Consider the following 25,101-nt stretch of genomic DNA (forward strand, 5'->3'; position numbering starts at 1 on the left):
ACATGTAATCAATACGCTGCGCTGCAGCTGTGTGACAGAAGCAGCGCTGTCAACTCTGCCTCTGTATGCTTTCTTTTTTTTTCTACAGTCGCTGGTAAATTTCGTGAGTTGTTTTTTTTTTAGCTTTATTTTTGAACGTGCAGTCGCATATTTGGGGTGTTTCTCCAGTAGAAGCCCTTATCCCGACAGGACAGAATTCTATCGGCTACTACTTATAATAGTCATAATAGTCCTCGCGCTGTTGCTTTCTCCTGACACCGCGAGCCGGTTAATATCTGTCTGCATACAACGCCGTTATTATTACAAATCACATGTGGTCCCTAGGTAAAACTAATACCCTGCGATAGGGATTTTTTTCGTCGGGACGGATTTTTTCAGCGGGACGGACATTTTTCGTCCGTCCCGCTGAATGAAGGAGATGGAGGGGGAAAAAACATATGTATTGAAGTGGGCAAATCAACGAACCAATCAGCGTTGGCGTGTGGGCGTTCCGACAGTGGGGGCGTTCCGACAGTGGGGGCGTTCCCACAGTGGGGGCGTTCTTACGCTCTGCAGTTATACCCTTCTCTGTTTGCCAGCAAGCTTTATGCCAGCAAGCGAGGGAGCAGTCGTAGAGTTGTTGGTAACTGGATAAAAAAGTTTGAAAATAATTGGTGTCATGTTATTAGCCTATTCTGTTGATATTTGCATTAAATTGTAAGCCTACTAACTTAGTTCATGTTGACAAATTTTTGTGATGTGTTGGGTTAGATATCTAAATATATTCAGACAGGCTAAAAAAGTGTGCGAACGGCTAGTTGATAACGTTCGCCGATGGCCCTCCACACAGCAGCTGCCTATGTGCTAGTGCTGTTTTATGTTATATATAGTAATGTCATTAGTGCTCAAAAAAACAGACAAATTCCCACAGTGCTGCCTGTTTAGTAGATGCTTTTTTTTTTTGCTGTTATGCAACAGCAAAATAAAAGCATCTAAACAGGCAGCGCTGTGGGCATTTGTCTGTTTTTTTATTATTGTATTATCTCCATAATACCAGTCATGTACAGGTGTTGGACAATGAAACTGAAACACCTCTCATTTTAGTGTGGGAGGTTTCATGGCTAAATTGGACCAGCCTGGTGGCCAGTCTTCATTAATTGCACATTGAACCAATAAGAGCAGAGTGTGAAGGTCCAATTAGCAGGGTGAGAGCACAGTTTTGCTCAAAATATTGCAATGCACACAACATTATCTGTGACATACCAGAGTTCAAAAGAGGACAATTTGTTGGTGCACGTCTTGCTGGCACATCTGTGACCAAGACAGCAAGTCTTTGTGATGTATCAAGAGCCACGGTATCCAGGGTAATGTCAGCATGCCACTAAGAAGGACGAACCACATCCAACAGGATTAACTGTGGACGCAAGAGGAAGCTGTCTGAAAGGGATGTTCGGGTGCTAACCTGGATTGTATCCAAAAAACATAAAACCACGGCTCCCCAAATCACGGCAGAATTAAATGTGCACCTCAACTCTCCTATTTCCACCAAAACTGTCCGTCGGGAGCTCCACAGGGTCAATATACACGGCCGGGCTGCTATAGCCAAACCTTTGGTCACTCGTGCCAATGCCAAATGTCGGTTTCGATGGTGCAAGGAGCGCAAATCTTGGGCTGTGGACAATTTGAAACATGTATTGTTCTCTGATGAGTCGACCTTTACTGTTTTCCCCACATCCGGGAGAGTTACGGTGTGGAGAAGCCCCAAAGAAGCGTACCACCCAGACTGTTGCATGCCCAGAGTAAAGCATGGGGGTGGATCAGTGATGGTTTGGGCTGCCATATCATGGCATTCCCTCGGCCCTATACTTGTGCTAGATGGACGCGTCACTGCCAAGGACTACCGAACCATTCTGCAGGACCATGTGCATCCAATGGTTCAAACAATGCATCCTGAAGGAGGTGTAGTGTATCAGGATGACAATGCACCAATACACACAGCAAGACTGGTGAAAGATTGGTTTGATGAACATGAAAGTGAAGTTGAACATCTCCCATGGTCTGCACAGTCACCAGATCTAAATATTATTGAGCCACTTTGGTGTGTTTTGGAGGAGCGAGTCAGGAAACATTTTCCTTCACCAGCATCACGTCATGACCTGGCCACTATCCTGCAAGAAGAATGGCTTAAAATCCCTCTGACCACTGTGCAGGACTTGTATATGTCATTCCCAAGACAAATTGATGCTGTATTGGCCTCAAAAGGAGGCCCTACACCATACTAATAAATTATTGTGGTCTAAAACCTGGTGTTTCAGTTTCATTGTCCAACCCCTGTATATGATGAGTTAAATTGGAATTTCAGATATCTAAAATTTTAATATGCGTATACAAGGTTGTGTTGTGAATTGGTGCTATATAAATAACATTTAATTCAATTGAATTAAACTTCTGGTCACAAGGAACCAAAACTTTTAAAATGAGATTATAGAATTGTTACCTAATCTTTCTCCTCTTCCTATCTCTCAAAGTTACCCTACAAGCCATTTTGTCTCAGTTGATCAGTGGAGTGGACATGAGTATTTCTCCAGCCAGCAATCAAATACATGTCTGTAGGAGCAACATCTTGAAAAGCAGCTTGAAAGCATTTCACTGTCGCCGCTGCCCCAGAGGCAAAGCTTGATGTTGTCTTTGTGGATGAGGACCTGAATGGAGAGGAGGCAGTAGATGAGGGAGGTCCAACTAGAGAGTTTTTGGAGGCTGCTTATAAAGGCAATTCATGATTGCTGCATATTTGAGGGTCATGAAAAAGCTTGCCAACTGGCATTGAGCACTGAAGGTCAGGATAACACATAGTGTTTTCCTGACCTTTTTTTTTTCTTTATCATGCCTTTATTAATTTTGTCTATTTTAAGCAGAGGAACTTTTAGTCTTGAGTAGTCATTTAACTAACCATCCTTTTGTATTTCCTCTGCAGCATTGGAAACAAAGTTGTACTATTTTGTAGCAAAAATTAGTCTGTGTGATCCATGGAGGAGTTGGCACCCATTTTTTCTCAGAGAGGCTGTTTCAGCAATTTGCAGGCTTCCAATGGCCCCCTGTCAGGGCAGAAGACCTGCATGATCACAAACTCTGGGAGCAGCTAAGGTATGAATATATGCTGTCATTTTGCCAACCATTTCAAAGTTTGTAATCACCTACAATATTTTTGGAATTGCTTAGTGCTGGATAGGCTGGGCCTAACACAGGTGAGGCTCAACAGCCCGTGTGTGAAGTTTGCATGTTCTCCCTGTGGATGTGTGGGCATACATAGCATGAGTTTATTGGTGGAACTCATGTGTATTCATCTTCATTCAGATAGAAGAAGCTGAAACCACCAAGGAGGCTAATTTTGCCATTGAAGAAGCAGCAGACAGCCTTAGCATCATGGGTTTGTCATAGTCCATGACAGCTTGTCCTAGTCCATGACATCATAGTCCCTCTTGACAGCTTCTGTATCCAAAGAAAATACTGAAAATACTGTTCATATGGTTTTTATCTTGTCCCAGATGTTAGCCTCTCATGGAAGGCTTCACCCCTGTGCCTACTTCTCCAGGTGATTCAACCCCGCTGAGCGCAACTGCAACGTGGGGGATCAAGAGCTCCTAGCTATTAAGTTAGCTCTGGAGGAGTGGCGACACTGGCTGGAGGGAACAGAGTTACCCATCATAATCTGACATGATCATAAAAACCTTGCATACATTCAGTCAGCCAAAAGATTAAACTCCCGTCAGAGCCGATGGTCCCTGTTTTTCTCCCGGTTTAACTTCACCATCACCTATCGTCCCGGTTCCAAGAACACTAAACCAGATGCCCTGTCCCAACTGTTCTCCACCACCGATGGCCCGACAGAACCTCAGTGCATCATCCCAGAGACCTGCGTAGTGGGAGCCATCACCTGGGAGCTGGAGCAAAGGATCCGTCAAGCTCTGTTAACTGAGCCAGACCCCGGGGGTGGTCCTCCTCGAAGACTTTTTGTAACATCTACCGTCCGTTCCCAGGTTATTCAGTGGGCCCATTCTTCTCGTTTCTCTGGTCATCCCGGTTCCGGCCGCACCATTGCACTCGTCCGTCGCTATTTCTTGTGGCCTTCTCTAAACAAAGATGAATTTGTCGTTGCTTGCCCAGTTTGTGCCAAGAACAAGGTTTCCAGGCAAACTCCTGCTGGTCTGCTTCAACCACTTCCTAGACCCAGTCGCCCTTGGTCCCACATAGCCCTAGACTTCATCACCGGTTTACCACTCTCCAACCACAAGACTGTCATCCTCTTCATCATCGAACGATTCTCCAAGTCCTGCCATCTTGTAGCCCTGTCTGGTCTCCCCTCTGCCCATCAAACCGCCTGTCTCATCATCAATCATGTTTTCGGTCTCCATGGTCTCCCTAACAAAATTGTGCCTGATCGCGGTCCACAATTCATCTCTCTGGTCTGCCGTGACTTCTGCCGGTCCCTGGGATCCAAGGTTTTCCTCACATCTGGTTTTCACCCACAAACGCCTAAATCAAGAAATCGAAAACACCCTCCGCTGCTTATGTTCCCACAACCCCAACACATGGAGTCAACATCTCGCCTGGGTGGAATATTCCCATAACTCCCACGTCTCAGTAGCTACTGGTCTCTCCCTGTTCGAAGTTTCATTAGGTTATCAACCTTCTCTCGTTCCATCGTCATTTTCAGACTCCAACCTTCTATCCGTCAGGTCACATCTCACCCGTTGCCGTAAATTCTGGAACCAGACCCGAACTGCTTTAGAGCACACATCCACCAGAGATAAAAGATTTGCTGACCGTCATTGCCGTCCTGCACCCACTTACACCCCTGGACAGAAGGTTTGGCTCTCATCCAAGGATTTCCCATTAAAGGCAACCTCCAGGAAAATGGCTCCCTGGTTTCTCGGTCCCTTTGAGATCGACCAGATCATTAGTCCCACTGCTGTCCGCCTCAAGCTTCCTTCTCATCTCCGTGTACATCCTACCTTCCACGTCTCTCAGATTAAACCTGTTGTCTCCAGCCAGTTATGCCCTCCAGCCGATCCCCCTCCACCCGCCCGGGTCGCGGATGGCCATCCGGCCTTCTCAGTTAACATGGTAGGGGTTACCAGTACCTGGTAGATTGGGCTGGTTATGGGCAGGTGCTCCTCATCAGAGTTAATTGCCAACCTTCTTGAAGAGCTGGAGCCAGGAGGAGGGCGTCAGTTCGTTAACGCTCATGCGTTGGTACAGACCGCAAGCCTTGTTCCTAGTTTCAAGCCTTGATACCTTGTGCGTACCCAAGCCTAATCCTGTTTTTTCTCCTTCCTCCTAAGAAACCTGGATACCCAGCTCAAAACCACAGCTGCACAGTTCAAGCTCCGGAAACCACTTCTGAGACCTCTCTGAGTTCCCGTTCTAGACACCAGAGTAAAACCTCAGACCCACACCCTACGGAAGCCCTCCTTCCTGCGCTCGTCTGCCTGTCCACCCTCAGACCACCACCTCTGGAGAGAACCTACCGGCTCTGCAACTCCCATCTACATCACTGGACAACACCCCCTCAAGCTCAAGCCTCACTGTCATTCCAGTGAGTTTTTCTCTGCCAACCGTCACAACAACAATAATTTCTCAAACCATCTCCGGCCTGCTACTCACTTCTCTCCTACCTTTCCTCAGCCCACGTACCCCGAGACCCAGCCAGCCGACATCACCACGCTTTTATAATTTTTTTCAATAAAACCCCTAAACTGTTTTTCTGCCTCCGTATTTGTGCTCATTCCATTGTCAGTTTATTTAAACCATGACAGGGTTGCCTTAGGCATGTCTCAAACCTGGAGGAAAAAGACTCCCTAGTTCGCTCCGCTGTCGAGTTTATTGTCAACGGACGTATGAGAGATGCTCACGACCAGTAAGATATTCTCACCCTCTTATCTTAACAAAGGCGTTGATGTTTGGGTTCCTCCATGTTTCTGTAAGCATACAGACTTGATAAAAGTGTTATGCTGCTTTTATCAATAAGATTGATGAGCAGGGATATTAATCTATACTTCTAAAAAACACCAACCAGGCCAGAAATCTGGATGTAGCGACAGATTCAGACCTAAATTTTGAAAAATACGTTAAGGCAATTACAAAATCAGCTTACTATCGCCTTAAGAATAGCAGATGAAATGTGTTATTACTTCGCAAGACCTGGAGAAACTAGTCCTCCATTTATCTGTAGTCGGCCTTATTATTGTAAGAGCGTGTTTACAAATCTACCTATAAAATATAATAGACAACTGCAGCTCATTCAGCCCTTGATAAAAACAAAAACTTGGACCACATAAGTCTGGTTCTGAGGTCTTTCTATTGGCTCCCTTTCTGTCAGAAGACAGACTTTTGAGTTATGCTGCTGGTCTAAAAAGCTCTGAATGGTTTAGGACCAGGATCCATCAGTGGCCTTCTGACCCAATATAAATCTATAAGACCTCGCAGGTCATCTGGATACGATCTGGACTAGTTCCCATAGTCAGAAGCAGACCTGAAGAAGCTGCATTTAGCTTCTATACTCCACAAGTCTGGAACAAACTCCCAGACTCAGCTAAAACATTTTTATTTAAATCCAGATTAGAGACCCACCTGTTCTCAGGTGCATAGTTAAAATTAGCCTGGTGGCCCACCATGCTTATAATACAATGAGAAATGCAGAGTGGTCAACACGCCGCGGTGCAGGCTGCCTTTGAAAGCACCCATGATTGTTTTGGTCTACAGACAGTGCTCAAGCACAACCTTGTGTCGAAATATCGCTTATTGCTCCTTTAAGAAATTAGTTAGTCATGTTTGTTATTTTATATTTACTTTTTAATGTCCTCTGTAGCTTGCTTTAAGGCTTTTGTAGAAATTGTCTTGTTCATCAGATGTGCTATACAAATAAACTTGCCTTGCCTCTTAGGTTTGTAGAGAGCTTTAAGACTCTCGGGCTACTGAAAGAGCTCCAGAAAAAAACAACTGTTGTCCATGTGTGAGGAGAAACCCCTCACTGCCAGGGACTTGAGCGGTCTTTTCACAGTGGCCTATTCTGCTCTGGGCAGCAATCGGCGAGTTTTGGAGAACCAGTTGGTATGCTTTTGGAGAGACTGGCTGATTGAAATTAAAAGTCTGTTTTTTGCATTTTAGTCAATTTCTAAATATGTAAAATTACTTTGTTCAATACAACCAAACTGGGGTATTTTTTCCACGTCTAACAGTTGTATTCTTCCATTGTTATGTCTTATAGAAGAGGAGGATGGTCCACTCTCTCTCGAAGATGTTCTGGTGTTCACCTCTGGAGCCTCTGCCATCCCTTCACTTGGCTTTTCCTGCCAGCCTGAAACCTACGTAGTTTCTGCAAGACACCAAGAAAATTTATTCAGAAGCCAATACTTGTGTTGCTGTCCTGTATCTGCCGCTGCACTCCTCCTACGAGGCTTTTGGAATATACATGATGGGGGGGGAATTTTGCAAGCTCCGACTTTTGGAGTTTCTTAAATGATCACAAATGTGACAGTGAAAGGTTACACTGAAAGGTGATGACGTGTTTGCATGTTTGTTCAGTTGTTGTTATTGTTTTACATAATTTTAAAGTAAAACATGGTTTTACAAGTCTGAAAAGTGCACCAGTGTTTAAAAAAATACTGTTCATATGTTTTTACAGAAAACCTTTAGGTGGTTCCAAGGATAAAATATCAGAAGACTGTGCCAGATGATTTCAGGTTTTGTCATATTAAACTTTTGAAATAGTTAAGATTTTAACAACTTTCAGGAAGTTGATAAATTGTTATCCAAGACTATCATATTTCCTCTTCCATGGCAATAAAAAAATACTGAGGAAATAAAATTCATTAAATTAACAATTTTGTATGTAACAAAAGATTTATTCTTTGACTTAGTGTATCTACTTGTGATCACATGATTTGATTGAGGTACAATCTGACTTGTAAACAAGAATAGTATTATTACAATAGTGTCTCTACGAGTCAAAATTCAAGTTTGATCCTATATCTTGATCCTATAAATATCTGACCACCACCAGGGGTAAAAATAAACAAACTGAATTTATCATGGCCACTACTGACAAAGAAAAATAAATGAATAAAAAGCATATATTTTTGCCAATTGGAGGGAGAAGTTTTTACACAAGGAGAGGCCCAAAATGAAAATGTGTTTTTTAAAAGAAAGGGAATGCGGCAGCTGAGGAAGAGAAGCATCATGGATGAAACCTGCTTCTTCAGTTGGTGTGAACGACGGAATCTACTGGTCTACTGACTGTACTTGAACCTTATTAAAACATGTGGGTAAAATTGTAGTTTTTTAAATAAAATTTAAATTCGATTTTGACCCAGTTATCATGAGGGACAACCTCAAAGACAACTAAAATAAATATATGAACACATTTTTCGTACAAGACCATGACTGGGCATTTAATTTTTATTTTAAATCATACCTTACATATCCTCTTCTGATAAACTGTAATAGGTAGAGACATATACATGTCTATTTAGCAAAATGTAAATTGGTGGTGAGAGAGGTTTTCATATTTTCCCTTCATTCCCGCTCTGTACACAACATGTTTTCTGGGTTGAGCAGGCAGCCTTATATTTGGTAGGTATCACTTCTGCAGAAGTCTTCGTTCCCCCCTGGCTGCATGTCAGCAGTTGGTATGACAGGTTCTCCCCTGACTCACTGATGATCTATGGATGGTTTTCTGTCCGTGGCTGGGGTGGCTCACATTGCACAGCTTTACTATTTTAAGTGACCCAACTCCCCAAGTTCCAGCTGCGAAAGCTCAAGCTAAATTCAACCACCCCTTGATCTTTCAGTATTGTGGCATCTGACTGATTCCACTCCTCACTGGCACATTTGAATGTGCTACTGTCTTTGACTGCAAAATACCGTACCCCCCCCCCCTTTTAAAAGATTGTGCAAATACAGTGCCTTGCGAAAGTATTCTGCCCCCTTAAACTTTTAGACCTTTTGCCACATTTCAGGCTTCAAACATTAAGATATAAAACTTTTTTGTGAAGAATCAACAAAAATGGGACACAATCATGAAGTGGAATGAAATTTATTTGATATTTTAAACTTTTTCAGAAGTTAAAAAAAATCAAAATTGGGACGTGCAAAATTAATCTGCCCCTTTACTTTCAGTGCAGTAAACTCTCTCCAGAAGTTCAGTGGGATCTCTGAATGATCCAACGTTGACCCAAATGAAATAAAATCCACCTGTGTGTAATCAAGTCTCTGTATTAATGCATCTGCTCTGTGATAGTCTCAGAGGTCCGTTTAAAGCACAGAGAACATCATGAAGAACTAGGAACAGTTCTAGTCCAGTTGCCAAACTTACCCAGAGCCACAGCTCTGTTGATCCATCCATTCCCTTAGCTCTTAGTGGTAACGATTTTATGGGATTCTTCATAAATAAAATTGATGCCATTAAAATTAAAATAATTGGCATCCTCCCAAACATGATTACCTCGTCCTCAGTAATCACTTACTGGAGGAATCTTTAGAACCTGTGCAGTGTCTGAACTGTTTAGAAGCAGTAGAGCTTTCTGAGCTATCTAAAATTTTAGCTTCATCTAAACCTTCTACCTGTATGTTAGACCCAATCCCAACCAAGTTGTTTAAGGAGATATTCCCTTTGATCAGTGGCCCTATTTTGGACATGATTAATCTATCCTTGGTAAATGGATATGTACCACAGGTTTTTAAAGTAGCTGTTATTAAACCTTTACTTAAGAAACCTTCTCTTGATCAAGATGAGTTAGTAAACTACAGACCTATATCTAATCTTCTTTTCTTATCTAAAATTCTTGAGAAAGTAGTTGCTAATCAACTTTGTGAACATTTACAAAGTAATGACCTACTTGAGGAGTTTCAGTCAGGCTTCAGAGCTCATCATAGCATTGAAACAGCTCTGGTGAAGGTCACTAATGATATTCTCATTGCCTCAGATAATTGACTTGTGTCTGTACTTGTCCTGTAAGATCTCAGTGCTGCATTTGATACAGTTGATCACAATATTCTCCTACAAAGACTTGAGCATACTGTAGGGATTAAGGGGAAAGCATTAGGTTGGTTTAAACCTTATCTGTCGGACAGATTCCAGTTCGGTCTGGCGTTCTGTTGACTGTGACATCAATCAGAGAGGACGGCTCACACGCTGTTATCCTCTAATGTAGAACAGATTACTGGATCAATGTGTGCTTCTGTGCTTTTTTGTCTCTCTTGTTGTGTCTCTGCTCTGTTTTCTGTAACCCCCAGTCGGTCGAGGCAGATGACCGTTCATACTGAGCCCGGTTTTGCCTGAGGTTTTCCTTCCTGGGGAGTTTTTCTTCATGCGACAGTGGGAAGAAAATGAGGGATTGAGGGATGAGGGATTGCTGCAAAGCCATGGACAATGCAGACAACTCTCCCTGTGGCTCTACGCTTCTCCAGGAGTGAATGCTGCTTGTCGGGACTTTGAGCCAATCAACTGGTTTCCCTTATATAGGAATTTTTTTGACCAATCTGTATAATCTGACCCAATCTGTATAACATGATTGAACTTGACTTTGTAAAGTGCCTTGAGATGACATGTTTCATGAGTTGGCACCATATAAATTGAATTGAATTGAATTGAACACACCAGGCATGTCTGAGATACTGTTGTGGAGAATTTAAAGCCGGCTTTGGATAAAAAAAAAAAAGATTTCCTAAGCTTTAACCATCACAAGGAGCACTGTGCAAGCGATAATATTGAACTGGAAGGAGTATCAGAACACTGCAAATCTAGGAAGACCCGGCCATCCCTCTTAACTTTCAGCTCATACAAGGAGAAGATTGATCAGAGATACAGCCAAGACGCACAAGATCACTCTGGATGAACTGCAGAGGTCTACAGCTGAGGTGGGAGACATTGTCCATAGGACAACATTCAGTCGTATACTGCACAAATCTGGCCTTTATGGAAGAATGGCAAGAAGAAAGGCATTTCTTAAAGATATGCAAAAAAAGTCTTGTTTAAAGTTTGCCACAAGCCACCTGGGAGACACACCAAACATGTGGAAGAAGGTGCTCTGGTCAGATGAAACCAAAATCGAACTTTTTAGCAACAACACAAAACGTTATCTTTGGTGTAAAAGCAACACGGGTCATCACCCTGAACACACTATCCCCACTGTCAAACATGGTGGTGGCAGCATCAAGCATGCTTTTCATCACCAGAGACAGGGGAGATGGATGGAACCAAATACAGGACCATTATGGAAGAAAACCTGTTGGAGTCTGCAAAAGACCTAAGACTGGGATGGAGATTTATCCTCCAACAAGACAATGATCCAAAACATAAAGCAAAATCTACAATGGAATGGTTCACAAATAAACATATGCAGGTGTTAGAATGGCAAAGTCAAAGTCCAGACCTGAATACAATCGAGAATCTGTGGAAAGAACTGAAAACTCCTGTTCACAAACGCTCTCCATCCAACCTCACTGAGCTCGAGCTGTTTTGCAAGGAGGAATGGGCAAAACTGATAGAGACATACCCCAAGAGACTTGCAGCTGTAATTGCAGAAAAAGCTGGCACTACAAAGTATTAATTCAGAGGGGCTGTATAATTTCTTCACACCCAATTTTTAATTTTTTTTTTTGTTAAAAAAGTTTGAAATCTCAAATAAATTTCGTTCCACTTCATGAAGTGTCCCACTTGTTGTTCATTCTTCAGGAAAAAATACAGTTTTATATCATTATGTTTGAAGCCTGAAATGTGGCAAAAGGTTGAAAAGTTCAAGGGGGCCGAATATTTTCGGAAGGCACTGTACGTGAGATCATGTTGGTCCAGACAACTCATGTATAACAGCAGCTCCAGATGGATGAGATAGATTGAAACTGAGTGTTTGTTTAGGCTGAACCTACCAGTGAGAAAGCTTTCCCATATAAACTCACAGTATAAGATATGTAAACGGTATAGAATTTCCCATCAGTGTCAATAAAAGAAGCTGTTGTACATTGCCTAGTCTAGCTGATCTTGTGTTTGTGCATGATGTGCACAGTCCTTTGGAGCTCTTATAGAAGAGATGTTGTCAGCCTCTGTCGTCTTGACTTAATTGGGCATGTAAATTTGCTAAACGGAATCTTTCGCTCACAGCACGATGAAAACATGGTAGGCTATGATAAAAACGTAAACAGCCGAAGGTTAGGGTAGGTGGGGGATAAAGTGATGGTTTTCATGCTTCTTCCTTTTCCTGAACCAAATCTTACAAGCTCCTCACAGTGGCCCGATGGGAAGGTCACATTTAACCGCACCCAACAGATTTATTTGTACCATATTGACAAGTGACACTATTAAGATTGGCTGAGAAGCTATTCCAGGTAAATGAAAAAAATTGGCAAGTCCTCTAGATGTTTTCTTCTTCAGTAGTTACGTTTCATCTCTTATCCAAAAGACATTATGTTGTACGGCTCAGGAATAGAGGACTCAAAATGCAAGACCTGACACAATGGATTCAAACTAAAAGTTCCTTTAATACAGTTCTGGGTCGAACACCAAAAATCCAGCAGAAACAGAGGTATCAAAAACGGAGGAAAAGACAGGTCCAAATTCAAGCTGGGGTCAAAAACACTTTAAGGCTAAAGTTTTACAGGCAAGGCATAGTCTAACAAACAAAAGAGGTGCACAAACACCAGGTGAATTAGGCTGTGGCAGATCCTGATTGCAGGGAGGAACTCAGGAAATGAAGCTGCCTAAAGTGAGTGTGGAAATGAGGACAAAATAAAACAGGAAGTGAATAGAATAGGTAATACAACTGACATTTATCTAATCAGGACTGCCCCTGACACATCTTCAGTTTAAGGGCTCCTAGCAAGCCCAGCCCTCTAAGCAGAACTTTTAGAATTAGGCCTGGTAGTCAAATACAAACGAGACCATGAGCCTAACAACCGATCGTTAAAATATGAATCATGGTCTCCTCTCCTCAGGAGGCTGGGACATGCTCGCAATAACAGCATTGTAAGAGAGGGACAAATTGAACGAGAGACTTCCACCCCTGTTTAACGATGGGTGGTATTTCTACACAAAAATAGCTTCCTTTACTCCTCTCTCAAACCAACGTTATTACCTGTCAAGGATGCGAACAAATATTTGGGGCTCAGTTATTTCCTTGTGTTTTTTTGATTGGCTTCTTTTGCACATGTTTAAATGCAGGAATAATAAGGCAAAGGCATTTAAAGAGGTTTTCAAAATATCTGTGATACAATAAATCCTATGTCAAAGTGGATCCTGCTTTGTTCTGAGGATTCTTGTGTCTCAAACAGGATTTTGTAAAATACTGAGAACTGAGCCTCATATTTTATCTTAGGGTTAAGAAACGTGATGGAATGCATTGTGCACTGATGCTTGCCGTTCCTGAGTCAGGATGAGTTGAGGTGGCTCTACAGACACAGCTGGGAAGTCTTTATCATAATCAAGTGTTGGCGCATGCTGAGCTAGGATAGCCTCAGTGTTTTGGCTGCTATAAGGATTTTCCCCAAAAACATTGTTGACAGCTGTGTTGTCAGTTTCAATGTTTGTGAGCATGCCCTCTGTCCAAAGTTGAGTTGATGTGTGATTACTTTCTGTTTGCAAACCATGGTTCCAAGCCTGTCTGACGTGTTCCAGCCTCCTTTGAATCTCAGGTGGATATACAATATGTAAAGAAAGTCTGTGGATATCATTATCTGGGTTAAGATTCTCTGAGTACTTCAGACAGTAGAATGTATGGTGAAAATGCTGCAGGACATGCAAAAATACATCCCACCAAAGGTGTTCCATGCGCTGATTATGAACCTTTTCTCCTGTTATGAAGCCTCTGTGTTCCAGCCCTTGAACTAGATGCATGCATAAAGACACCAGCATGCTTTCATCCCCATGGACTGATCTTACTCTTGATGGTATTCCATAGAGAGATGTTGCTTTCAGAAGCTGAGAGTACTTTTTTTTTTTTTTTTTTTCTAAAAAAAAAAAAAAAAAAAAAAAAAAAAAAAAAAAAAAAAGAAGCTGAGAGTACTGTTGTTGCCCTATTGTTTGTACTGCAGCTGAGGTAGGTAATCAGTCGCGATTGTCCATCACTGGCACCATGTATCACAAGGCCCCATTTGGAAAGTTGGAACAACACAAAATAATATTGGTACTTAAAATAAGGGGCGGCACAGTGGATAGCACTGTTGCCTTGCAGCAAGAAGGTCCTGGGTTCAAGTCCAACCCAGGGGTCTTTCTGCAAGGAGTTTGCATGTTCTCCCTGTGCATTGTGGGTTCTCTCCCAGTATTGTGGCTTCCTCCCACTGTCCAAAAACATGACTTTTAGGTTAATTGGCTTCTCTTCTTCTGGTGGACAGAATCAGTCCAGTTATATATGATCATATATCAAAATCAGAATCAAAATATATTTCCTGCTTTGTAATCCAGGCGGGATCGCAGGCAGCTTTGCGCATCATGATTAATTTGTAATGTGGTAACTTCAGCCCCAGATCACCCTCTCTGTATCGGCTCAAACAGGACGCAGATCGCCCATGTCAAATGTCCAACCTAGAAACAACATCACAGTCTCACAGCAGCCCCCTCCCAGCTGCCTCAAGACACTAACTGCAGAACAATTGATTGCTTTTGCATACATTCACCAATAACACATAAAAAGTTGGTAGATTTTTATGGTTGCTAGATGGTTTAAAAAGTGCAACAGTGCTCCCTCTGGAGACACAAGATGAAACTGTATTTTTTGTTTTGTTTTTTAAGACTGAGCTGGCTTATATAGCCCTGAGCGGCCAGGGGACCAATGTCACATTCTCAGAATTACTTTGTACATACAGAAACCAATGTTAATTCGAAATTCAATGCAAGAAGTCCGACCCTAGGAAGGCGCCATACTGAGAGTTTTGGACACAAAAGCCAGATTTCAACAAATATACATTACAATTTTTCAAAAATAATGAGCAGGATATGTAGATAGTACTATAAAACATCAGTTTATTGGAAACAAACAGTTGATTTGGGGGAGAGTTACCCTTTAACAATTGTATCCTTATTTTAATCCATCCATCCATTTTCTGACCTGCTTAATCCCTCATGGGGTCACGGGGGTTTCTGGTGCCTATCTTCAGTGTTCACTGGGAAAGAGGCAGGGTACACCCTAGACAGGTCACCAGTCTGTCGTAAGGCAACACAGACAGAAAGGAAAAACAACCATTCACAAACACATTCACACCTAAGGACAATTTACAGAGACCAATCAACCTAACAGTCATGTTTTTGGACTGTGGGAGGAAGCTGGAGTACCCAGAGAGAACTACACATGCACAGGAAGAACATGCAAACTCCATGCAGAAAGACCCAGGGTGGGATTTGAACCAAGAACCCCCTTGCTGCAAGGCACCAGAGCTATCCATTGCACCACTGTGTAGCCCCATTAACACAATAATGGCATCTCAAAAATACACCATTAAAAAGACCCCCCCCCCCCCCACACACACACACACACACACACACACACACACACTTCCATTTTAGATTATTTGGCTAAAAAGGGAGTTATCTGTTTTTGCAAATGAACTCTTCATATATACAGTGAACCCCTTACTAAATAATTTCACTGGGTTTAAATGGTCTGCTGCTGTTTCTAATGACGAGGCTCACTGAATGTTCCTTTGCAGCATATTTGGCTTCAAATTTCTGCCTTTCTCAGGTGTGAGAAGTGAATTATAACCATTACATTTTATGACACCCCACTTGCATTAGAGCAGCCAAAATGACTTATTTAGGTGTAAGATGAACTAAATGAAGTCTTCCCACAAGGTTTTATCAGTGTTTCCACACACCCTAGTTGTTGGACAACTCCCTTCTTTTTTAGCGCACAAATTATCTAAATCATGTTGAATTTGAATTTCACTGGAGTTAAACAGTGTGCTGCTGTTACTAATGACCGGGGTCATAGAATGTTCATTTGAAGCATATTTGGTTTCAAATTTCTGCCTGTCAGGGTGCAGTTTTACCTGCTGCACCCTGAACAGTTTTCAGCACCTTCAGCCCAGCTCTCACTCCACTCTGCCTAATCATTCTCTCCTGTCAGGCTCTAATCATCTAGGACTGTTTCCACCTGTCAACTCCTCTACAAATACTCAACTCAGTCAGCCCTTTCCCGCTGGATTGTCTGCTCACAACTGCTCACTTCTACCCATGGACTTCTTCCTTGCCTGGCCACCCTGCCTGTGCTCCTTTCTTCTGCCAAGCCACGGTTCCCCGCACCTGGCAGATCTAGCCATCTTCACCGTCCCTCTGCTGCAGCTTGGTATGGACTTTGGTTCTTGTCCACTATTCAACTCTTTCAATAAAAACACTTAAACATGGCTCTGTGTGTGGCTGAATTCGGGTTCAAACTCCACAAACCCTGACAGTACAATCCAGCCAGAATGAACCTGTCGGCCACACAGAGCCTGGAGCCCATAGCCACTTCTCTCCAGAGCTCCATGATGGAACCCATGTTTCAAAATCTAAGGAAACTGTTGGACTCATTACCCACTGTTGACCCACCTCGGGTGCGGGTGAGTACAGCGGAGAGCCTATGGGATGTTTATAAGGACAAGACCCCACTGTTGTCCCACCTGGGGATAACTGGTCTTGAGGAGGAGATTAATTGGATTAAGCAGACGGCCTACGCTCAGATCCTCCGCCGCCCGCCTCCACCCAGACCTCCACTCACCAGTCTGCCCGCCTCGTCTGCTGCACCTGCCGCAACCACCGCTGCTCCAGCCACAGCCCCGACCTCAGCCTCTTCCTCGCTGCCCCGCTCCTCCCGACGTAGACGCCGGGTTCGCCTGAGCAACAGCACAGCTGCCGGTCCGCCTGAAGCTCAGCCGGATCCCACTGCACCAGATCCGCCGACTGAGGCCGACGTCACCTCCTCCTTCCTGGTGGGTTGCCCTGGCCGTGTCGCTTCGGCGGATTGGAAGAGAGGTTTCCCGGTTCCCACACGCATCGTTCACCATCTCCTGGATATACAGCTGGTCCCTCGGGTGCGGGCCCGGGCAAAGGATCGGTGGGCAGCAGTTCCGCCGGTCCGGGCTTCGCACATTGAGGAGACACAGCTGTGGGACTTTTTCTATGGTGACCTGGGCGATCTCCTCCCCTGTTGGCCGACTGCAGCTTCTCAGCCGCCGGCTTCATCAGGGAGTTCAGCCTCGCCAGCCATCCCAGCGATTCCCGCTGCACATGCCATGGCCCTAGTTTGCGTGGGTGTGCACGTCCCCGCTCTGCCGGCTGCCGAAAGCTCCGTTCCGCCGGCCACCGAAAGCTCGGTTCCGCCGGCCGCCGAAAGCTCCGTTCTGCCGGCTGCACACGCCACGGCCCAAGTCTGCGTGGGTGTGCACGTCTCTGCTCTGCCGGCCGACGAGGAGAAGGACCCGCCAGCCGACAAGGAAAAGGACCCGCCGGCCGACGAGGAGAAAGACCCGCCGGCCGACGAGGAGAAAGACCCACCGGCTGACGAGGAGAAAGACCAGCTCGAGTCCCACGAGGGGGTCCAGGAGGACCTGCCACCGCCCAAGCCTCAAGAGGGGGTCCTGGAGGATCCACCTCTAGCCTCGGTTTCCACAGAGACCTGTAGCCCGACGGCACCTTTGACTGACCTGTTTAGCCTGAGCTGCCGACTGCGGTCTCCAGATCTTTTGACTCAGCCTCGTCGGCGCTGTTCACCACGGCGCCCGCCTCGGACTGACTTATTTAGCCGGAGCCGCCAACTGCGGTCTCCAGGCCATCTGATTCTGCCTCGTCGGGGCCGACCTCCTAGAGACTTTAGTCGGGCGTTGTTGCTCTGCCGCCTGCCTCGTCCAGGACGACCTCCACGAGGACTCTTTGTGGCTTTGCAGCCGTCTTTGGCTGCGCCCTTAAGGCCAGCGCTTGTTTGTTGTTTTGTTAGAGCTCGGCCTTAGTTTTGGTTTAATTAGCATTCTTCTGTTTGAGCGTTATTTCAGAAGGTTCTTTGGTTGTCTTAGAGTTTCTGTTCGTTTGGGTTTTTCTTTTTCCCTGCTCAGTTTCAGGATTCTAGACTTTGCCTTTTAGCTTTTTGGGTTTTGCTTTCGTGCTCTTATTCTAGCTTTAATTCTCTATAGTATTTAGCTTAGGTTATTGGTTCTTGTTTCCTTGTTCTGCTTTAATTTTCTAGTTTTCCTTTGTCTTCTAGTTTTGCTTTAGTTTCTTGGGTTTTCTCTTTAGTATCCTAGCTTTTACCTTAGTTTTCCAGGTTTTGTGTTCTTATTCTACCCTTATCTGGTGCTACATTAGTTTACCTGTCTTTGCCCTTGTCTCTTTGTTTTGGTTTTGATTTTCTAGTTTTCTTCGGTTTTTCTTTGTAACCCCTGCCCTAGCTTTCTGGTTTTTGCTTTCGTTTAGTTTTCTGCCTGGTTTTCTAGTTTTCGGGGTTTAGATCCTAATTTCGTCCAGCACTCTTTGGGTCCCAGGGCTCCTTGGTTTGTTTTGGCCCCTAGCTCCTTGGTGCCCTGGCGTATTTGACGCCCTTCATTCACCAAAATTTAAATTCCTGTGTTTTGGGTGTTTAGACGCCCTTAGTTCCTGGCATTTTTTCTTGTTCCCGGCGCACTCTGGCTCCTGGCGTTTAGGTTTTTCTTTGGTTCTCCGGTGTGTTAGAACGCCTTCTGTCTTAGGCTTCTTGGTTTCCCGGCGTGTTAGGACGCCCTCTGTTCTCGGTTCCCCGGAGTGTTAGGACGCCCTCTGTTCTCGGTTCCCCGGCGTAGTAGGACGCCCTCTGTTCTCGGTTCCCCGGCGTGTTAGGACGCCCTCTGTTCTTGTTCCCTGCTGTTTTAGACGTTCCTGCTTCCCTCACGCCCCGGCGTTTCCTTCACGCCCCGGCGTTCTCTTTCCTCATGCCCCGGCGTTTCCCCCACGCCCCGGCGTTCTCTTCCCCAAGCCCCGGCGTTCCCCACACGCCCCGGCGGGTTTCCCCTGGCATTTCTGTACGCCAGTTGTGCTTCAGCGTGTGTTGTTGAGCCCTGGTGTTTTCAGTACGCTTGTTCTTCCCTGGCGTTGTCTAACGCCTGTTCTTCCCCCTGGCGTTGTCGTACGCCCGTTCTTCCCCTTGGAGCTGTGGTGCGCCCGTCCTTGCCCTTTGGCGCTGTGGTGCGCCCGTTCCTTCCCTTTGGTGCTGTGATGCGCCCGTTCTTGCCCTTTGGGGCTGTCGTGCGGCCGTTCCTTCCCTCTGGCGTTTCCGTACGCCCGTTCCTTCCCTCTGGCGTTTCCATATGCCCGTTCCTTCCCTCTGGCATTGTCGTACGCCTGTTCTCCCCTCTGGCATTGTCGTACGTCTGTTCTTTGCCCGTTTAGCCTAGTGGCGGTGTTTGCCTGTCGTGCCTGTTTTGCCTTGTGCCGATGTTCAGCGTTGGTTAAACACCTTTGGTTTTGCCTACTAGCATCTGCTGGATGCTCTTTGTTTTGTTTTACAGGGGTTGTTAGAAACCCCTTTTGGTTCGTCCTGAGTGGTATTTTTTTTTTTTTTGTCTGGGTTTAACCCACCATCCTTGGCCTCCCTCCGCCCACCCTGAGTGGGTTGTTTGGAACTCCGTTTTTGAGGCCGTCTGGGATCCAGTCTTGAGGGGGGGGGGGTGATGTCAGGGTGCAGTTTTACCTGCTGCGCCCTGAGCAGTTTTCAGCACCTTCAGCCCAGCTCTCACTCCACTCTGCCTAATCATTCTCACCTGTCAGGCTCTAATCATCTAGGACTGTTTCCACCTGTCAACTCCTCTACAAATACTCAACTCAGTCAGCCCTTTCCCGCTGGATTGTCTGCTCACAACTGCTCACTTCTTCCTTCACTGGCAACCCTGCCTGTGCTCCTTTCTTCTGCCAAGCCACGGTTCCCCGAACCTGCCAGCTCTAGCCATCTTCACCATCCCTCTGCTGCAGCTAGGTATGGACTTTGGTTCTCATCCACTATTCAACTCTTTCAATAAAAACACTTAAACGTGGCTCTGTGTGTGGCTGAATTCGAGTTCAAACTCCACAAACCCTGACACTGCCTTTCTGAGGTGTGAGAAGTGAATTATAACCATTACATTCCTTGAGTGGATTTTGCATTAGAGCAGCCAAAATGACTTATTTAGGTGTCAGAAGGACCAAATTAGGTCTCCCCACAAGGTTTTAGCATTGTTACCACACACTTTAGTTTATTCACTGCTCTCTATTATTTTAGCGCCCAAAATCGTCTGATTCATGTTAAATATTAATTTCACTGAGTTTAAACAGTGTTCTGCTGTTACTAATGACCAGGCACATAGAATGTTCATTTGCAGCTGAAATCAAATTTCTGCCTTTCTGAGCTGTGAGAAGTGAATTATAACCATTACATTCTTTGACTGGCCTTTTGCATTAGAGCAGCAAAAATGACTTATTTAGGTGTCATAAGGACCAAATTAGGTCTCCCCACAAGGTGTAAGCAGTGTTTCCACACACCTTAGCTGTTGGACAGCTCCCATCTGTTTTAGCGCCCAAATCGTCTGATTCATGTTAAATATGAATTTCACTGAGTTCAAACAGTGTTCTGCTGTTACTAATGACCGGGCACATAGAATGTTCATTTGCAGCATATCTGGCATCAAATTTCTGCCTTTCTGAGCTGTGAGAAGTGAATTATAACCATTACATTCTTTCAGTGGCCTTTTGCATTAGAGCAGCCAAAATGACTTATTTAGGTGTCAGAAGGACCAAATTAGGTCTCCCCACAAGGTGTAAGCATTATTTCCACACATCTGAGTTTGTTGACTGCTCTCTACTGTTTTAGCGCCCAAATCATCTGAATCATGTTAAATCTGAATTTCACTGAGTGTAGGAGCCATTTCTCTATTTTTGTTTTAGAACTCAGATTATTTAGTTCATTTGTATTTATTTGGTTATTTGTTGCATTTAGAATACAGTTGTTTAGAATACAATTATTTCTTAGTAAATTGTTTAATTAGTTAATTGAATTTGTTTGGGTTTTGGGTGTGTCTGGTGTATAAATACATGGACTCCAGGTAGCTCAGGATGGAAAGTGGGTGGGCTTATGGTTTTTTACCAGTCTTCCAGTGCTGCAGTCTGGCCGTCTACCAGTCCTTTCAGGAAGCAAGTCACTCAGCCTGGTTAGTCAGTGAGTAGCAGGTGAAGCGAGCACAAAGGCTGAAACCAGGGCAGCCAAGGCAGCAAGTAGTTTTTCAGTTTGTATCATGTTTATTTTTTCCCTGAAGAGGCCTGGAATAAACTCTCAGAACTGCATTTTTTGACGTATTTTGAGAATTTTTTGTACTGCGTAAACCCGGAAACCCACTATTCATCAAGTAACTATTTGATTTACATTTAATTTTTGTTCGTTTACTTTTAAGTTTTTCCATAGACAAGTAGTCACTACAACAAGTAAAAAAACCCGGCCTTGGACCTTTGTTTTCAACGATCTCAAATCTGCTGATGAGTGGATGGTAAAGCCATGGAGGATTCCACTTCTTTGTTCTTGGACAATGTCAGGAGGAGGAAGTGCCACGCCCACAAGCCATGAGGTGCCTCAGATATAAGCCACAAACACTCTTGTCCCTCTTCGATGACAACGGTATGTACAAAGATTGCTAATGCTGTAAAGGAAAAACGGCCAGACGATTGGAGTTTGATGATAGCAATCAATGTTAAAGTACAAGTTTGTCAACATGAAGATGAGTTAAAGATTGAATTAAAGCATTGCACTCCTAAACAAAGCAAGTGGATTTGAAATATAAACGGAACAAAGGCAACAACAAAGTTACATGCAGTTTAAAGTTTGTGCAAAAATGTCTGATGTAACAAAACCACAGATGGCAAAGAGTGACTCAGAGGTTTCATCCAAAAGAAGCATTAAATTCACTGAGAAAGGCTTGATGTCATATATGAAAACATGCCAAGATAAAAGAACTGCTAAATTGAAACAAGCAAAACGGATAAAAGATGATTTAAATGTGTTGATGGACTCCAAGGATAACGCTGACTCAGTCAAGTCACTTCTGACTACATTTATGCAATGTTGTGAGGATGCAGAGGTGTCGCATAAACAATTAACAAGTTTGCCACTCCCCTCTGATGAACTTAAGAAACAAAATGAACATTTTCAAAGTAAAATGAGTACTTACCTGGCGTTTACTGAACGTGTCAAGGGCTGGTTATGTGAACTGAGTGAGCTCTTTGTGATACCAAATGCTGATGACCAAGCCAAAGACAACGCTGAATATTTAATTAACCCTGAAGACAGTGTTTCCAATGTGTGCTCTGTAAAGTCCAATGTATGCTCTCAATTGTCCCGTGTCTCTTCCACTGCATCTGCACGCATAAGAGCAGAGGCTGAAAGAGCAGCGCTGCTGGAGCGTGCTGCAGCTCTCAAAAGGAAGCATCAGCTTGAAGCCATGGAGGAGAAGCTAAAGCAAGAAAAGGAGCAATTTGAACTTGAGGCGGAACTAGCGGCTGCTAATGCAAAGCTTCGCGTATTAGAAATAAATTCACAAGGTGGCTCGAAATGTTCTGATGGCATGAACTCTTACATTAAAAGGGGTATTTGTAAGTCGGCGCCAAAACTTAATCCAAGTGCCAACATATTTGTCCCTGAGGACGTGGACGTTGTTAAAATGTCCTCTGCAATCTCTGAGCATCCAGTTGTTCGATTGAAACATAAGTCAGCAATTCAAAACACTGAGCCACAAAGTGTCCATGTTCAACTAAATGTTCAAAGTCCAGACACAAGTGTAAAGCCACAACTGGAAAAATTGGATCATCAAACCAGTATAATTAACATCATGCAAAGGCAAAATGACATCACTGCCATGTTGGTTCAGCAGAGTCAGAGTTCGGTCTTGCCACCAAGAAACATTCCAATTTTTGATTGCAACCCTCTTGAATACAAATCATTCATAAGAGCTTTTGAGAACAGCGTGGAGGCCAAAACATCTAACCTGAGCGATTGTTTGCACTTTCTAGAACAATTCACTAGGGGACAACCTAGAGACCTTGTGCATAGTTGCCAGCATTTACCATCGGAATTGGGCTATCTTCAAGCTAAAAATCTTCTTTCTGAACATTTTGGAAATGAATACAAGATTGCACAGGCCTATATGGATAAAATTAACAACTGGCCAGCTATTAAAAGTGAGGATATTAAATCACTGCAAGCATTTGCTCTGTTTCTTAAGGGATGCTCAAATTTAACGAAACACCTCATTCATATGAAAGAACTGGACTTGCCTTCAAATATGAGGAGCATAATCTTTAAGCTTCCCTACAAAATGAGAGAAAGATGGAGAAATGCAGCCTGTGACCTGCAAGAAAAAAGGAATCAAAGAGCACTATTTACTGATCTTGTTGCTTTTGTTGAAAAGCAGGTTAAAATTGCATCTGATCCGTTGTTTGGCAATATCACTGATGTTCAACAGCTCAGCTCTAAAAACCCCAGTAGCGGCCTTACAAAACTAAAGAAAAAGGGGAGCAGCTTTTTCACAAAAGTCCTTTCAGTGAATAATGAATCATCTGAAGATGAGATGAAGTCCTCTAAAAACCACAACTGTTTGTATTGTTTCAAAAGTAATCACTCAGTTGACAAATGTTTTAAGTTCAAAGACAAGCCACACAAGGATAAAGTGAACTTTATTAAGGAAAAAGGCATGTGTTTTGGCTGTTTAAAGGTGGGACACATAAGCAAAGAATGCAGAGGTCGCTTGATCTGTACTGTCTGTCACCAACAACATCCCAGTGTCCTGCACATTGACAAGGAAACCACAAAAGCTTTCTCCAGATGTCCACAGAATTCTCTGAGAACCACGTCCACAATGACTCAAACCTGTAGTCATATTAGGGTCTGTGATGAAGATAATTCAATTCTCTCTATTGTTGCAGTTCAAGTTAGGAGTCCAAAAACCAACACAACTGTGCAGACATATGCATTTCTGGACCCGGGCAGCACAGCAACATTCTGCACAGAAAGTCTGGCCAGAAGGCTGCAACTGAAGGGCAAGAGAACAAGCATTCAGCTGCAAACGATGGGTCATAAAGACATTGTGAGTACAAACATCATCTCTGGACTGCAAGTAGCAGCGTTTGATAAAAATGATTTCATTGAGCTTCCAGATGTCATGACACAAAAACGAATGCCTGTTTCAAAGCGAAATGTTCCACAACAGGAGGACATTAACCAGTGGCCATACCTGCAAAGTATCAAGCTCCACAACTTAGATGCTGATGTAGATTTACTCATTGGCACAGACGCACCTAAAGTAATGGAGCCGTGGGAGCTGATAAACAGCCAGGATGATGGCCCATATGCAGTTTGGACTCGAGTTGGATGGGTCATCAATGGACCACTTAGGAGTGAAAGGAGAAAGACAGACTGTCATGCTTTCACCGCAAACAGGATTTCTGTACAAAATCTGGAAACAATGTTGATTGAACAATATAATCATGATTTCAATGAAAAAACATCCCAAGAACAGATTGAAATGTCCAGAGAAGATATCAAGTTTATGGATATCATGAACAATACAGCACATTTAATCAATGGACATTATTGCATTGATTTGCCTTTTAAGGCTGAAAATTCCACCTTGCCAGTGAACCGCTGTATTGCAGAGCAACGTCTTCAAAGCCTTAAAAGGAAGTTTGATAAGAGCATCACCTTCAAGAAAGACTACATTGCATTTATGGATGACATGATATGTAATGGATATGCTGAAGTTGTTCCAAGTGATCGCTTAGTGGGCAGTGACGGAAAAGTGTGGTATATACCCCACCATGGTGTTTATCACCCCAGAAAAGGCAAACTACGAGTTGTTTTTGATTGTGCTGCAACATTCAAGGGGACCTCACTGAATTGCCAGCTGTTACAAGGACCAGATCTGACCAACTCAGTTGTGGAAGTCCTTGTGCGCTTTAGACAAGAGCCAATTGCCATTATGGCAGATATTCAAGCCATGTTTCACCAGGTCTATGTTCCAGAGAAACAGGACTTTCTTCGCTTCCTCTGGTGGCCCAATGGTAACACATCACAAGTTCCACAAGAATATCGAATGACAGTGCATCTGTTTGGAGCAGTGTCC

At 43.9% G+C, this 25,101-nt stretch overlaps 1 protein-coding gene across 1 annotated transcript; it reads left to right on the forward strand.

Annotated features, from left to right (window-relative positions):
* Positions 1–22,988: 22,988 nt before the first annotated feature.
* Positions 22,989–24,777, forward strand: LOC118559932 (the record flags this gene model as incomplete). The annotated part of the gene is made up of 2 exons (XM_036130602.1): positions 22,989–24,066; positions 24,190–24,777. Coding segments are annotated over exons 1-2 (1,527 nt in total), but the record flags the coding sequence as incomplete, so codon positions are not given.
* Between the last annotated feature and the right edge of the window lie 324 nt (positions 24,778–25,101).

Source organism: Fundulus heteroclitus, unplaced genomic scaffold (assembly GCF_011125445.2).
Source record: "Fundulus heteroclitus isolate FHET01 unplaced genomic scaffold, MU-UCD_Fhet_4.1 scaffold_362, whole genome shotgun sequence".
NCBI lineage: Eukaryota > Metazoa > Chordata > Actinopteri > Cyprinodontiformes > Fundulidae > Fundulus > Fundulus heteroclitus.